General features: G+C 34.3%; 1 protein-coding gene across 3 annotated transcripts in view; it reads left to right on the forward strand.

Moving 5' to 3' along the window:
* The window catches only part of LOC145673401 (uncharacterized), a 288,550-nt gene that overhangs the window by 260,629 nt on the left and 9,985 nt on the right, over positions 1–17,936 (forward strand). For all 3 annotated transcript variants that reach the window (XM_081743064.1, XM_081743065.1, XM_081743066.1), the window contains one exon: positions 15,794–15,989. In XM_081743064.1, the coding sequence (XP_081599190.1) occupies positions 15,794–15,989 (196 nt within the window). The remainder of the gene's footprint in view (positions 1–15,793; positions 15,990–17,936) is intronic.

The raw sequence follows: 17,936 nt of genomic DNA on the forward strand, positions 1-17,936 counted from the left end.
CAAATTCAATTGGCCTTTCTACGGAAGATGGTTGCTAGGAGGTTCTTTTAAAACATCTTCGTTTGTTATTCTTTCTGTCCATTTTATCTTCACCATTTTTTTCCAACACCACATTTCGAAGCCCTCCAAATATTTCTTCGCTAACTTCCGTAACTTCCAAGTCTCTTACTCATACTGTCCAATGCTCCATATATAGCACTTGACTAACATGTTCTTAAGTCCAATATTGTAATCAATATATTTATTTAGTATTTTCAGGGTTACACTTCAGCCCGCAGTTCGAATAAATATAATCTAGTCTACCACGTATTTCTGAAATTCATTTGAACACACCATCTTGATTATTCCTTTTTATTATAATATGTAATGAATTAAACATTCACATCTTTTAAATATCATACATGTTAGTTCTACAAGATGGACCTTCTGTTGTATATTATGTTTCTCGTTTCTATGACGACCAATAACACATATTGTCAGATTACCATGTTAACAAAATATCAATAATAATATCAGAAAATAATTAATTTTTACTTCTTTTATATTTTCTTCTTCTTCTTCTTTTAACTAGCTTGTGCATATTTCAATAGCACATATTGCCCGTAAATACAAGATATGATATTTAAGATTACATGTAAAATACACAATATCGTTATACAATGATGCTCGATCAATAGGACTTTTCTTTGTTTACAACTAAAAAATGAATCCTGGACCGCTAGATATTCTATTTTAATTACCTAAGTTTTTGAATAACCCTCGTATACATAAAAATTACAATTCATATAACTATATATCATATTCATTTTATATTAATATTATCTTCATATTCATTTTAATTCTCATAATTAATTTTATTTTAATTATTCATAAAATTTATCGACGAAAAGAGAAGGTACATTCAAAATGCGGTATACTAGTTCTTTTCTTTCGGGCCCTAATTAAATTCTTCATTTGGATGCCATTAATACTTATTGTAACTTGAAAGTTAACAAAATCTATAATATTCTCTGAGGCATAATTAGGAAATTTTTGAAAAAAGATATTATTATGACATTCATATAATTGCTCTTTTGAACGAGAAAGGATCAAATACATTACATACACTCACACACACACACACACACACACACACACACACATATATATATATATATATATATATATATATATATATATATATATATATATATATATATATATATATATTCAAACTACGTACAAATTACAAACGAAATATTGATTGACAATGTTTAAAATGAAACAAGATAATCAACATAACAAAAACTTACACAAATAAAGAAATTATCATATTGAGTATTAATTTAAAGATTAAATGTCATTTATGTTAATCTTGGATGCAACTTCAGAAAGAGCTAATGTCTCAACTAGCTGTATCCAGTTACTTGTATTATATTTTGAGGGACGCCATAATTTCAGTTCATCAATATTGCGTAAACCCATATTAATAATTATCGTTACTATCTAAAATCTTAAGATTAGTTTCATTTTCGGGAAAAGATTCTGGCATATCTACCGCTGACGTGGTTTCTATCCACTCCACGCCAGCCAATTCTAGTTTTAATTACGGTTATTAAATGACTCTGTTATATTACATTGTACACCACAGTCTTGTATATTTTCCTGCTTATTATGTACTTCAACAGTATTCTGATTTCTATTTTGCGAATTCCTGCCACCTAGAAATCTATTAGGAAATCCATTTCGTGCAATATTAAACCCATTATTTGTTTGATTCCTAAACGTGTTACGATTATTATTCCTGTTGTTATTTCTGCAATTAGATTCGGTTCTGTTACCTGTAAAATTCAGTTCATTTCTCCTGCCATTGAAAGGAAATATATTATTACTTCGCATATTTGATACCGTAAACCTTCTTTAACATTGATATTACGAACAGATGCAAAACTAACTTGGCTACGATTAGGATTGACTTGACCTCGATTATTATTTTATATTATAGATTGACTTTCAAAATTTTGTACTATCATAATAAGATGGTTAGTGTTAACACACTGAGCTGAAATTAACATTTGTTATAGATTAAAAGGTAACAAAATACAAATGGATGCTATTATTCTTGATTCTGGTTGAAAAGGATTAATTGATTTCAATTCATTGTATGCCGATACCACAAAGTCAGTAATACTCCGGTCCAATTTAGGATGGTAATGCCTATTCAGGACTAATGCATCCCTATTTGCTAACATGAAGTCATTCTCAAAATTAGACAATAAGGCATTCTTAAAATCTAAATAGTTACGCAAATTAACTTTGATAGCTTTAAACCATGTGGAACAGGGAGGTAGTAAAACGTGTGGTAAAAGTTTTAAAATTTACATTCATCTACCCTCATTAGGTCGCATTCATCTTGGAACTTTTCTAGAAATGTACTGGCTGGCATATCGTCTGACCTTCCACTAAATTTTTAAGAGATTTAATTTTACTAACACGAAAAAATTTACCTTTGCTAATATTCTTCATATGTCGGGGATTTACATGATTGTTTCTCCCATAGTGAGAGGAACGATTTGTTCTCCAATGTCTGTCCAAAGTAACTTCACTATCACCTTTTATCGAGTATCCTGATGAGTCACTCTTTCCCACAGTCGCTCTGGGTTGATATTGTATCGGTTCTATGTTGGCAGTAAGAACTCGGTCACCATTTGCACAAGCATCGTCATGATTATCATTTGCATTAACAAGCTTTTCTTTTATGGAATTCACTTCCTCCTGTAACTCCCTGATTTGACTAGTATGTTCACTTATTTGACTAGCATGTACAGTGATTACGGTTTCCACAACTTCTACAGAATTTTGAACCTCGGTGAACCTATGTAAAATCTGCTCCATCTTACGATCACTCTGTTCAAATTTCGAATGTATCTGTTGGTTCATTTGCTCCATTCGGGTATCCTATTTAATGTCCATCTGTTGATTCATTTGCTCTATCCGGGTATCCCATTTAATATCCATCTGTTGCGTTTGCTCAATCTGTTGACATTTGCTGACCAAGTTGTCTTATAACGTCAGCTATATTCGTGGATGCGTTCGTTTCTATATTTCCACTTTCCTCATGTATACTTTCATTTCCGGTAACACTCATTTTAATGTTTCTGTAATTTTTTCTCTTACTCGTTAACAAAGTATACTCCGTGTTGCTTGACTTGCTAAAACTGCTACTTAATCTTAAAATCAATATAAAAAACTTTCCTGCTCAGTCGACTAGTCTCTATTAAGTGACGTTATGCTTACTATACTTCAGTAGAACTAGTTAAAAAAAATTGTAAGGAACCACCACATAAAATGTAATCCAGCGGCGGAAGACACCACATAAAATGTAACCAATATATTTATTTAGTATTTTCAGGGTTACACTTCAGCCCGCAGTTCGAATAAATATAATCTAGTCTACTATCTTTTTCTGAAATTCACTTGAACACACCATCTTGATATTTCCTTTTTATTATAATACGTGATGAATTAAACATTCACATCTTTTAAACATCATACATGTTAGTTCTACAAGATGGACCTTCTGTTACATATTATGTTTCTCGTTTCTATGACGACCATTAACACATATCGTCAGATTACCATATTAACAAAATATCAATAATAATATCAGAAAATAATTAATTTTTACTTCTTTTATATTTTCTTCATCTTTTAACTAGCTTGTGCATATTTCAATAGCACATATTGCCCGTAAATACAAGAAATGATATTTAATATTTTATGTAAAATACACAATATCGTTATAATATTGAGCCTGCTAGTTAAGAGTGATTCTTTCTTGTTGAATCCTTCTTTAACTACGGCAATTCTTGACTTGATCCCTTTGGTGCAGTAGGCGTCTCTAGTCAAAATACTTCCCAGATACTTGAAACTAATTGACCTCTTCAGGTTCTCTTTGTTCTACTGTGATTCGTAAGGGCGTGTTTCCACGGGATATTTTCATGACTTTCGACTTTTCGATGTTGATTTCCATTCCATCCAATTTTACAGTGTCAACTATTTTGTCAATCATCTTCTGTAGTTCTCCTTCGGTTTTTGTTATTATAACCGTATCATCTGCATTCCTGATATTGTTAATGATCCGCCCTCCACGTTCGTATATACCTATAAATCAGAAATTGTTTTGTCATATAGTAGTTAAACAGGCCAGGACTTGTATTGGTATGTGATCAGTTCTTCCTCCATTAACTTTTACTTGTGGGCTCAAAATCAAAATATGATAGACCTACACTGAGAAATTATTTCCTAAAAGGCATGTTCGTTACAGAGAGGTCTATATTCGCAACTTACATTAGTTTAGCCCTAAGAGGAATATGCTCCTCGAGGTATGTCTAAAAGGAACTCCGATTGCGATGAAAGCTTGTTGTGAAGCTGATGTAGAAGCAAATAATTCAAAATTTTGGTCTATCTCAAAATTTAGAAAATTATACGGTTAACTTAGGATTTTATAGTATTAATTTAAATTCATTGTTTGTTAATCAGGGTTCAGTAAGCATAAGCAAACAAGAGATTGGCAACTCTAAGCGAAATTTTAGCAACGTGACAAGAATCAGGCGTTCCTTTTCCCGAGAAATTTCAGTTAACATAAAACAGTAGTCAGGCACCGTATTTTTGCAATGGAAATATTTTTCAAAAACAATGAACCTGTGATCGCTACACGACATCGTTCTCGGCGGCACTTTTAGATTTGCTGTTACTGTCATGTTACCACACGGAATATCATTTTGCTGTGTCAATAACTATCATGCTTCAGAATAAGTTCTCAGAAAATCTCTACTAGGTGAATAGCACCGTACGGTTTGGACTCTAGAGAACATTGAGAAAATTCAGCAATCTGTTATGCATAGTTTATCAACTATCCACGAGGAAACATGATGTTATTCTGCACTTAATAGGATGCAATATTTCATCAGAATTTACACTTTCATCCTTATAAATTTGTTGTTGTGCAAATACAATTATATTTTTGTACATGCTTAACAGTTATGACAGATAATTTGTTTTAACCTCTTGTGAAATACGAATCTTTTTTTCTGCATGGCAACCTTAATACCCAAGACTAATTTTGTTGGTACTGGGAAGAAGAAACTTCTCGTCTGCTGCATGAAAGGCTTATGAAGAGTGGTAAATTTTTGTGTTCGGTGTTATTGGTGCTTAAAAGTTTGAACACAGCCACGGTAATCCCCCTGACGGCGAATTTGAGCATCATACTAATATGTTAGTAAATTTGTTAGCCTGAGTTGTGTGTGGCAGGTTATGATCCATAAACTAGGACTCCAGCCCACAAATGTATTCAATCCATGAACTTTCTTTGAACACGTTCCCGAACAAGATGATCTCACACCGAGGACATATTGATTGACTCACAAATTCCCACGACTTAAAGTAATATGCTTTTATCCTCTGGGTTACGTGAAAAGTGAGGCTTTTAATACTCTTCCTATAGACATCCATACGTTGAAGAAAGCCTTGAAGAACACAACATATGGCATTAGTCAGAAAACCCTTAGTGCTGCTTCAATATATTATAATCGGGAACGGTTTGGAAGGAAGAAGATACAACCGAAAAGTATCTAGAAAAAGAGAATTGAAAAGTAAAATGTACAGAGCTTTATTAAAGTTCTAGAAACAGGATCCTTTCTAGAAGCAGGATCCAATCATTTTATGAAGTGTGATATTCAATATCAGTTTTACAGTTACTGGTTATTGGAGTTACTAGGTAAAATACAACGAATTTTAATTAAGCTTAGGTAGTTTTTTGTAGAGAAATGAATCATATAACAGAATGGAAGAGTAAGAGGTAAACATTTTCTCATGGGAAATTTTCTGGTTCTATTTGTCCAAAACAGTATCCAAAACTGTTAAAATGAACAAATAAATCTTGAGACTTCAAAGTAATGTGTAGTCTGGAACAAAGTAAGGATCACATAAAGATCTGTGTCGGCTTAACAAATAGATGCCTACCTTGGTAGCATCTTGTACAAGTAAAACATCTGTAGTCTTGATATACTTTCATTGCATATAACAAGCCAATAATAATGGCCAATATTTAACGCAAGAAAAATACAAGTTAAATTGCATACTTTACTTTGCTGTATATTTTTGCCTTATGCCTACATAAACACGTAAAAGAACTAATCTTATATGCATGTCTGTAAAGGAAAGGTTATAAAATACACTGCTTCCCATTTAAAAAATCCAAAGTCCTACCCGGTAGACTAATGGCTAGCGCGTATGCTTTTCGCTCGCCTAGTTCCGGGTTCGATTTCCATTGGGAGAGCAGGGGGCGCGGTGGCTCAGTGGTAGAGCGTTCACCTCCGGTGCTTGGGGTTCCTGGTTCGATTCCGGCTCGCTCCGTGTGGACTTTGTGGTGGACAAACACCGTGCCCGTGGGTTTTATCGGGGTACTCCCGTTTCCTCCCACTTTCTTCATTCCATCATCTTATTCATTTCTCATCTCCACCGTCTCCTTTAGCCTAAACAGCATAACCGTGGGACCTAAAACTTAAAGATTTCATTTAATTTCATTTCATTTCTCAATTAATTTCGCAGTTATTTACTTCAATTTATCATTATCTACTATAGCCTAAATGACATAATGGAACGTAAACTAAAAACTTGTCTATGAACACTGGAAGCCATCGTCCGTGTAGCAGATGTAGTCGGTCTTTCATCGTGGACAAATAATGGCTATCGGAAGTGTGGTTTATTCTTCCACGATATTTGCGTTTGTATTGCATCACAATTCCGCGCATCTGGACTTGATTGCTATACGAAGGAACTACGCAATTGACACATTGGATCCCAAAGATCGCGTCATGCCATTGGCCACGGGGACAGACGGCTTGTGCCTGTGGCTCTGGTGGATAAGGCGGTCAGATTCCGCACACTGCTGCAAGCATTGGAGGCTCTTGCACAGCACTCTCACTAACAATTCTTTGTACTTTGGTAGATTGAGGCATATTTTCACAGTATCCATTATTGCGGATACTGGATTGGATTCCAGTGACTGCAATCCATAGCTATATAACATAACGATACTCTTGTGAACTTTGTACATGGAGAGGCGAATTGTAAGAATCTTATTTTCAGATGAATCCCGCTTTTGTCTGCAGCATGATGATTGGATCTGTTGTTACCGTGGCAGTATGCTGGGCGATACCTGCATTTTATATCGACACGTCTGTCTAATGCCGGGTGTTATGATGTGGGTGCAATTGGATTCCGTACCTGTTCTTGCCCTGTGCATTGGCGAACAATTGACTGGCCTACGGTAGATTGATGTGGTACTGAACCTCATTGTTGTTCTTTCAGAATACGTGCTGCCGGAGACTATATTCCAGCAGAATCACCCTCAAGTTGTATGTATTCTCCTACACTTCCTGGCTACACACAACTACTTCCTGGATATGTTCTTCTACTTCATTCGCAGGGACGTTTTCTGTTCACTTGTAGATTGAATGGGTATAGTTTGTAGTTACACGTCTTTCATACTTGTGAACTCCGCCTACTACAGTTGATGAGCAATGACGTTACATCTACATAGCTTAGTATGTCCCAGAAATACATTCAAGGGACCATTCTCTATATATCTTGCCGTGTTGAACCCCTTCTGATCCCCTATGGAGGATCCATAGGCTAATGGCCGTAACCAGTTCTGAAGATTATTAACACATGGCGTTAAGTTTATTAATTTGGTACTCTTATAATCAAGATTTCCTGAAAAAGTTACTACTACCTTATGTCTCTTTGGTGTTGCAGTCTAATGGAGAGCTGTGCATTAATGAAGGTAATAATAGGCACTAAGCATAAACATTCTATGATTAAGAATACATAATAATTGAAATTTCTGGTTACATGAATTATACAGAAAATGAATTGATATAATAAATAGTATAATTTTGATAATAGCACTAAGATGAGATAAATGAGTGACATAATTTACATAATTACAGTAATTTGAAGGTACGAATGAATGTCTGGATCTATAATGCTTATGACAAATTAATTTATTCGAAGCAAGTTGATATAACATTATATTCTGAAGCCTATTAGGACTATACACTATCCATCTCATTTTTACTTCTACAGTTAATGTGCAATATTTATACAACTATCTCTAAAATTATTGGCATACTTACTAATAATTGCAATTCTTTGTAAAATAATTTTAAAATATTAGTGCTACTAGCTACATTTATTACTAACACTTAGTACTACTAAGTATACATGCACTACTGATTGCTGCTACTACAAACATTAACTAATTAAATACTATATACCTAATATGTATACTGAATTGTTGAAGGTTATAAGCTTGAGTACACTACAAACAGCTGTACTACCAGGTATTGCTATTAGTATATACATGGAAAATGATTAATTTAATAATTACTAACAACACTAATGAATACAGTTACCATAGGAATGTAATGTTTTGAAATGAAGTTTAACTTTTCTTTAAAATCTCTCTATGTATGTTGAAAAAATATCATTGCTCCTACTATATTGAAAATATCATTCAAAATATCTTTATATTCTAATATTCATATATAATTTTGAATCGTTCTCATATATTTACATTAAATTTATGATAGTTAATTATACTTTCCATATCACATAAGTATACGGTAAGTTTTAACACACAAGTAGGATTATGGGTGAAACGTTGTTTATCGTACAATAAAGAAATGATACACTATAAACATGTACGTTATTATGGATAAAATACCGTCCCATCTGTTGTGATCGTAATATTTTCAAGACTAAGTGTTATTATCACTTACACAAACTTGTTTGCGCATTTGTTTGAGGTCTTGCGTGAGTAACAAGTTTTGAGTGTGGTTTGGTTCTCTGTTCTGGACGTCCATATTGCCCGATGGGAAGCTATAATCTATTAAGCAAATACGTGCTTGGCAGTTAATTTACGGACCGCAGATTCATTTTCGGCGTGACGTAGCTGTAAAGAGGTGTTATATGAGTCGCGGTACTGTATAATAACACGAAGAGATACATATTGTGGAGGTGAGACAGTACAGTACAAGGTAAATGATACAAGTTTGTTTTAAAGGTACTCGAATTTTGGGGATATCGTTTACGCTTTGAGTCTGGTATGTGTAAGATAAACTACGTCTTTGAAACTGTTGGTTTTGTAACAAGCAAAATACTGCGGTTTTGTGTGAGGTTCTATTAGCCGTATCTAGAAGTTCAAAACTGAAATTTAATCTTAAGAGTTTTTTGACAACCGTTAGTTACAAGATGAGCAAACTACATTAGTCTTCTGTAGAATTTACGTTTCATACAACTAGAAGACAATGAAAAATTAGGAAACTACGTAATATTCCTAAACATTTTAAAGTACACAGATTGTTTAGACGACCCGCTCGGGAGAGTAATACTCCGGGAAATAAGCTTTTTTTAGCGCGCTAACCTATCCAGATGTTATACGCGCAACCCTGGCCAGCTGCTTTAAGTTGGTCACAAAATGTATATGATAGGGTCAAGGTGGCACAAAACGAACCTTGCGGCTCTTCTAATCCATTCCTACTACTACTACTAATACTACTACTACTACTACTACTCTTCCTACTTCTGCTCTTCCTATTACTACTACTAGTAGTAATACTACTACTACTTGTTTTGTACAAAAGTAAGTAAATAGCTTTTTTGAGTATTATTTTCATCTTATTTTAATGAAAAAAGTGTTAAGAAAATTTTAAAAAATAAAAAGAAATTGGACCGGGTTTGAACTTTACGCAAAAAGCGATTTCCGTTTCTAGCCCGTAGCGCTAGAACACTCGGCCACGAAGATCAACAATAACAAGTGTTGGATTTCTGCTATATGTATGCTACGTTAGAAGAACCGGATAACGACAACCACTCAGAACCGTGTATTTAGTTCCTACTTCCGGGAGTATTATTCTCCCGAGATAGTGCTATGGTTTAGTAGTACTTTGAGACAGTTTGAAAAATATTAGCTTTAAATCGTCACTAATACATGTATATACGTACGTATGAATCTAGGTGGTAGATCTTCGCAGATACGTAAAGAATAACGGAAATAAGAATATAGTGTGTAGGAGTTATAGAGCATGCAAAGCAAAACGATGTGTCGAGAATATTTGCAAAATTCTTGTAAGATATATCTGCATGAATACAGGAAGTTCAAATTATTTATTTGCTTACAAGATAACACACAAAGAAGACATATAACGTGTTTTTAGATATCTTTTATTTTTTAATTTATTTTTTATTTAACAATTACCAGATACAGCTCTGAGGCCATTTTATAGTGGATATCTAACAATAACAACAACAACAACAATGGAAAGGATTTGGGAAGGTATCGGCCAGGCCTGTTTTAGTAGGTATCATCCCGGCATTTGCCTGGTAGGATTGAGGGAAACCCTGGAAAACCCGAATCAGGATGGTCGACAGCGGGAATCGAACCCGCGACCTCCCGAATGCGAAGCCAACGCTCTACCACTTGAGCTACTTCGCTCGGTAAATATCAACATTTGGTTCTAATAATGACTTCTGTGACGATTACAGGCTTACTGCTAAAATATAAAATGTTTATGTAGTAGTTATTAACTACTGTTATTAATTACTGTTACGAGCGTGTTATTAACTTGCAGTTAAGTTGTTTATACAGTAGAGAAAAATGATACCAAAATTAGTGGAGAACGTGGGTTACAATAATTGCCATAATAGTTTCATCTCATTATAATTAGAAAGTTGGGCCAACTATACACTATGAGATAAATCCTAGGAAATATCTTAGGATTTCTCTTAGAAGAAAATGTTATGACATATCTCGTAGGAAATACTGCCGTTTTGTGTCATACACGTGAAGATTTTGCCTGTTTTATCGAATGACGTTGCGGAATGTTTATCCATAATGCATTGCCATAAAATGGCGCCTACAGTTAAGCTAGCAATTGGTAGTGTGGGAATATTGTTAACAACACTATTAATTATGACAACCTACAAACATACCTTATCAGTCCCTGTACCACTCTTTATTTTGTCGAATATTTTTGCTGTTTTACCCACATGCGATCGGTGTAGATGATTTAACTTCTGTTTCACAAATGTGCAAATAGCAACTTTGCTCCAGCTCATGTGGGGAGAAAACAAATATGTTTTCACTTTCTCTTATCTGATGTCTCTTGAATCGAAATCTTACGAGTTTTCTTTCCGAAATAGAACGTACTCTAAACAAGAGAAATATCATAGGATCGTTCAGAACATAGGAAATGACATGCGATCTGATGCCATACACGTTGAGATTTTGACTCAAAGAAAAATCGTATGAGATTTGCTAGGATTTATCTCATAGTGTATAGAAGACCTTATCGTTTGCAGAAACACCAACGATTTCCTTTAACTTTGTTTCTCTTCATATTTCTGGACATCTTACATTGGAAACAGTTCCACGAACAAGTGTAAAAACATGATAGAATCATTGTTTCAAATAACAAGTAAATTCTTATAGTTGAGTTTGCAGTTAACCGACGACATAGAAGCTCCTCGGTAGGAGAGATCTACGGATCAGTAGGTGAACATTAGATTTGTGAAAGTAATAACAGGTCCCCATTGAGCGAGCTCAAGTAGCAAGTTAATGGCATAAGGTAAATAGGGGAGATGCGGAAAGTTTCCGAAATAAAGCTCAGTATTTCAGTAATTTACTAAACAATTGAAACAACATTCGGTAATAACAGAGCTTGTGTATTACGCCATAGAAGTATTAGTACATTACCCTTACTGTTTAGTAGTACATGCATAATTGCGACACATGTGAAATAAGTCATATTACCCCAAAATTATGGGAAATATATGTTAGAGTGTAGGAAATACGAGCAATACAAATACATTAACTAACCGTCTCCCTTTGCAGATAAATTCTACCACAATAAGCTTTAGAATAAAAAGTAGTGACAAACATACTCTTATAGAGAATATTAGGAACTCAATATTACGAAAAAAGAACTTATAAATGACAAATATTACATGGAACTAGTAAAGTTAAGAATTCTGACTAAGAGCACTGAGGACAGATACACTTCTTTCTGGTTTCAAAATGAACGCATGCAAAATGATACCACATCAAATATCATGTACACCCACTTTTCTACATTGTGATCATCATGGAACCACACTTGGCACACTGAACATTGAGTCAGCGTTATTCTCAGAAACTTCGGCGTTCATCGTCATCTTACCTTTCTTTGTCATTGTAGATTTTCTTCTCTTTTCCAACTTCAGAAAATTTTCGTCTGCTGTCAATTCTTTGGAATTGCATAATGTTTGTAGTATGAATATTATGATGAGAGGATGGAACGGGTGAAATCATCTTGTGTAATTTTCTGGGAGATAGGGTTGACGATGCTGGTACTCGTTTTATTTGAGGTCTCTGAAGGGTTGAGGAGCTTCTAAGCACTGAATAGGTATGTGGAGCACCACTAGTTGATGGAAGATCTAAATTAGTAGTATGTCTAATCTCTTTCATCGCTTGCTGTCCACTATGTTGTGTTTTGTTACGTACATGTGTCAGAATCAGGAGTAGTCTTTCTGGGCCTCTTGACGGAGTTCAAGCTTGTGGGAGAAATGCGTACCCAGGAATGGCCAATCTGTTTACAGGAAAGATCCTTGTGGACTTTAAACCGTTCACTACTGTAGCTGCAATGGCACATGCGTTCCAAGCAGTAGTAACAATTTGACAGAAGTCAAATCGTGTTACGGCGCGACCTCCATATTTATTCACAAATTGAGAAACACAATTACAAAACACATTCTTCAGCAGTTTGAAGAACGTGCGGTCCGTACGCTGCAGAAATTGTGTCGTATGAGGGGAAAGGCATAACAAAGTAAGACTATTTTCTTTCGCATATTCAAGCATAATAACGTTGCTCGTATGAGATTCGTGTCCATCTACAATCAACATTGCTGGATTTTGTTTGCTGACAAAAAAATGAACAAAATCACAAATGAAGGAGAAAAATATGTCTGAATGACAACCTGAGTATGACATGTATATTTTTGAGCCAGGAAGTTAAGTGTCCAAAAGTTCTGGTCTTTGTCTGGTCTTACCACGAAAAATCAATGTAGAAGGCAAGAAATTTCTTGTAGCAGTAAAACACCCTATTAAAGTAACAGTTTCTCCTCTTTTCTTAGGGGACACATTCAATGTATTTTTGTCCCTTTTCGGCAATATCATTTATTGGGTTATTGTTAAGTTGCAGTCGTGTTTCATCACAATTTACAATACGATTTCATTTATCAAACATATTAAGTTCCGTGAGTTTTCCTTCTAAAAGGTCGTAGAATTGTTGAACACTTTCCTCTGATAATCCCGCAGCGCGGTGAATGAAAATTGTCTCTTTCTTCTGAATCGCAAGATCAGGATGTCTCTGTAAAATTCTCGATAGCCAGTCCTTAGTTGAAGGTCTTTTTTCGTTCCTTGGTTGAAGCGATGGTTTACATTCAATGATTCCATATACTGAAACGCCAAAGACCTCACTTGGTTTCTAGTTAAAGAAAACCCACACCTTCAAAGTTCTTTCAAATGTCCGGCAAGTGCTGTTTTCGCATGTTCCTCTAATTCAGGCTTTCATCCTAATGTTGACTTCACAATATTGTTGCATGTACCTTGGGCAATTTATCTTCTTAGTGTTTCTCTAGGCATGGAATATGTATCTGCTGCTAGTTGTAAGCAACAGTCTCAATTTCGTACAGATGCAATTGCTCTCTTCAAGAGCTCCACTTCTCATGTTTGTCTTTTAAATGTTCTCGTGTAGTTACGTGGCATCTGAAAAAAAAAATCAAGACTTTGCAACCAAAATATTTTTAACATACACATTTCTACTTACTAGGAATTATTTCATGTTATTTTGTCTGTCATTCCGTCTTTTCGTCATCACTCCATCCCCTCGTTTTGACCCACCTTCCCCTGAACTATGACGAATAAAATAATTTTAATAACATTTCAAAATTAAAGATCATAAAATGAGTTTTTAAATAAAAGTAATATGCGCCCTAAAAAGTAGTAAATAAGAAGTCGAAAAACGTTCAAAGTTGACTTAAACATTAAAATTTAAAAATTTACTTGAACTATTATATTTCTTTTACTGTATAAGAAGAAACTTCCCAACTTCGAATATGTTTGTTTTTGATTGTTTATTCACCATTCTCCACGGGACGGGACAGGATTCATACTTGCGAGGCTTACTCACTGTACAATCTATCGAGCCCTATATCTGAAATATACTCTGTGTCAGACTCACGAGACCTTTTGTCTCTTGCCCATATTCTCCACGTAAATCCACGTACCCATATTTCCCCGAATGACTCAACTCATAATACCCCATCTTGCTATATTTTATTTACGTTTGCAACACTGTTCGTACAGGATTCTGCAACGCGCGCCGTGCAGCATTGCCAACACGTACGCTAATTATCGAATCATACGATAATTTTGACCCCCGTACGACATACGATAGCTGATGTACGATAGTAGGAAAGTATACGATGATTTAACAACTACTGGTATAATGCAACGATAGTTCTGGGGGTATTAGAAATTTGAAAGCAATTTCACTCAGTGCATGTAAAAAGAGTATGAATTTTGAATTATACGTGGCAAAATTAGTCTTTTTAATATTTTGAGTAATGTCTCGAGAAAGTAAATAATGCAAGTAAATTCCCGTTAATAGGCTAGTGAGTACGTTTTAATGTTATCCACGTTTTACGTTTATCGTATTTTAAAATGGTAAAACCAATTCACCTGTTTACTCATATTTAGTGTTACTAGGTAATTGGTTAATCGGATCACTGCAGTTTAACATATATTTTGAACACCGATACTGTACGAGACGAAACGTACTGTAAAATTGATCCAAATCACTACATAGGAAACCCGTGTTATTTACTCGATCAAAAAGGTGTAATTACTACCTACTTGAATTAGATATGTTTATATAACTAAACATAAGGTATTGAAGGAAAATCACAGGTGTGGTTTTCGATAGCCTGCTAATGAATTGAACTTCAGTCTTGTTTTCTACGCAAATTACTAAATATAGTTTTAACTGTAAACATTCGACTTAGTTTACTCTCAATAATAATAATAATAATAATAATAATAAGATAAAAGCTTCATATTGCGGCTGGAAACAAAAGGTGCTATAATTTTACTACAAAAACGATAATTCTAAATGCTACGTACGATAATATCTTCTGATCAGGTTTGCAGCGCTGGCGCCGTGCCTTGCGAACAAAGGAAAACATCTTGGTTCTACACGTGAGTAACCAATTTTTCGTAGTTGTTTTATGTATTCGAAGAATATCTTATGCTCTATAGGTGCAGAATAACAACAGGCATTTATGAGACAAGAACATTGTACATCACTTACTTTAAAACCATTAATATTCTCTTAAACATCTGCTTCCACGTTTCACACAACTTTCAGTCGTTACCAAACTCCATCAGTACTAACAATCCACGCAACAAGAAATTTCACCTTGTACTTCCTGTGCTACGAGAAAGAAACCTATCTGACGAGAAGGAAACCTATTTATCTTAAATGGCAGATTAGTTGAGATATAAAGAAAATATTCACTTTTAGTTCGAAATTCTACTGCTTTTGTTCGTCCAATCTGATTCAGAGTTATTATTAATAAATATTATAAATTTTAGTTATGTTCATATGTTGTTGTTACGTTCAAGATTGCAATGTATCGAAATGTTTCACAGGAAGTGTACAAACGTGATTGGTTGGAATTAGAACCTACAATAATCACCGCGTCACCAGAAGGAGTAGTGATATCTAACGTTACTGGTCTTCTACCTGCCCACCTATACCAACTCAAGGTGATCTTGATTGATGCTGATGGCAATTCATATGATGGAGATGAGGTACCAACTAGAGAGGGTCGAACGAGTTGTGAGAGTATGTATATTAATTAATATTCATAAAATAACTTAGCTAATGAAAGGGAAAACAAATTTTACTTTTTTTTAAAAATGTTATATTGAATACGTATGTATTTGCCTGAATTTAGAAATATTTTGTAACAGGTAAGCCCTATGCTTTTATTCTCCTTTCAAGTAAGATGTTAAATTGAATATATATATATATATATATATATATATATATATATATATATATATATTCTTTAAAAAGTGAACTACAAATATGCGAAATGAAACAAAATATTGCACGGGTGATAATACCACTATTATTATTAATAAACACTGCTAATTTTACTAACACTATTACTGCTATTAATATAACCAGAGTAGCATTATAATTGTAATGATGCTCTAGCGTCGTTATGTTATGTTCCTTATATTTTCATTATATTGGCTTATTTTAAGAGACTCTAAATATGAAACATGTTTTTTTCACTGTCCACCTCGAATATTACTCGTCATCTATACAAGCTTCCTGTCAATCAGGAATGTGACCTTTATCACTGAGTCACAGTTTCACGATAGAATTCAAAATATTTTCAATAATTAAATTTATTGGAGACACCATTCGACATTTGTGTTCATGTTTTTAATTATTAAGCTTACTCTATATATATTACTGACAAAGGAAGAAAGAACATCTTTGTGACTAACTTCTATCTTATATATAAAATAACTAATGTCTTAGGTAGTTTACTGTTACAATAAATTTATTGTTACATGGAACAATTTACCCCATACTATGGTATTAAATAACAACCAAACAATATCCTACTTTAAAATCATCTCCATTTTCAGAGAGAGCTCTCTCGTGGAAAGCGGTTAAAATAGGATACCCGGATTCCTGACAATAGTATGGATTACAATATATATATTCCTAATTTTGGACTAAATCATACTGTTGAAGTCTGTCATGTGCATAAAAAAAACATAAACATTGCAACGAAGTTGCTAACACTGTATTCAATGAGGGTCTTCAGGAGGTGCATTTTAGGGAAGGGCGGTGACTTCAACTATTTAAATGCTAGCATTCACGTAACAAATTACTAGAGACGAATTTTGTCATATTTATAAGCCTCAATAGTAAAACCAGTACTACTCATATTAAATGCCTATTTTAGACACGAATACTTTCATATCATAAACTATAGCTCGAAACGTCAACAGGCTGAAAGATATATCACAAATATTGCAGTTAAACTGGCGTTTAGCCTCATGTTTGTAACAAAATTCCTTAAATTTCACTTGCAAAATATAATAAAACGGATTGGTAGATAACACATAGTAAAACCTGAAACATTTTATGATTAAATGAAATACATTTGAGGCATTCAGTGCGCAAAGATTTAAGTCCAATCATCAAAGTTGGGACAGAAAGTGCCATGAATTTTGTACGTAACCTTTTTATATATAAGGTACTTGCGGCAAATAAAGCCCGAATTGAAATAAGGCCTAGTGCAAAATTTCCTATGTTACAAGCACTGTAGGAGAAATCTGGCAATGTCGCAAGTAGCGATTACTCACACAATGCTTACTTGCGAGAGCTCGTCTTCCTGTCCCTGGTTAGACGGAACGCTGGCAGTATTGAATCATCGAGTAGTCAGTTTCCATGTGTTGATATAATACGGAGGCAAGGTAAATTCATCTTTTGTGTGAAGAATAAAGGTAACGCGAAAAATCTTGTATATTTGTGATGATCATAGTGTTTAGTACTTCGGATAGTAGTTACTTTTTTTTTTAGCCTGAAACATGTTTGTAAATAATGATTTATAAAATGACGAGTACATGGTCGGTAAATAAGGCCCACCAAAAATCTACTGGCCCTCATTACTCTACAAAACATGTATACGTTGTTAAATACTTAGAAACTGACAACTTGAATATGTGTTAGTTTGTTATTCTTTCTTGGCCAACGCCAGCCTCT

Source organism: Thermobia domestica, chromosome 16 (assembly GCF_964235325.1).
Source record: "Thermobia domestica chromosome 16, izTheDome1.hap1.1, whole genome shotgun sequence".
Taxonomy (NCBI): Eukaryota; Metazoa; Arthropoda; class Insecta; order Zygentoma; family Lepismatidae; genus Thermobia; species Thermobia domestica.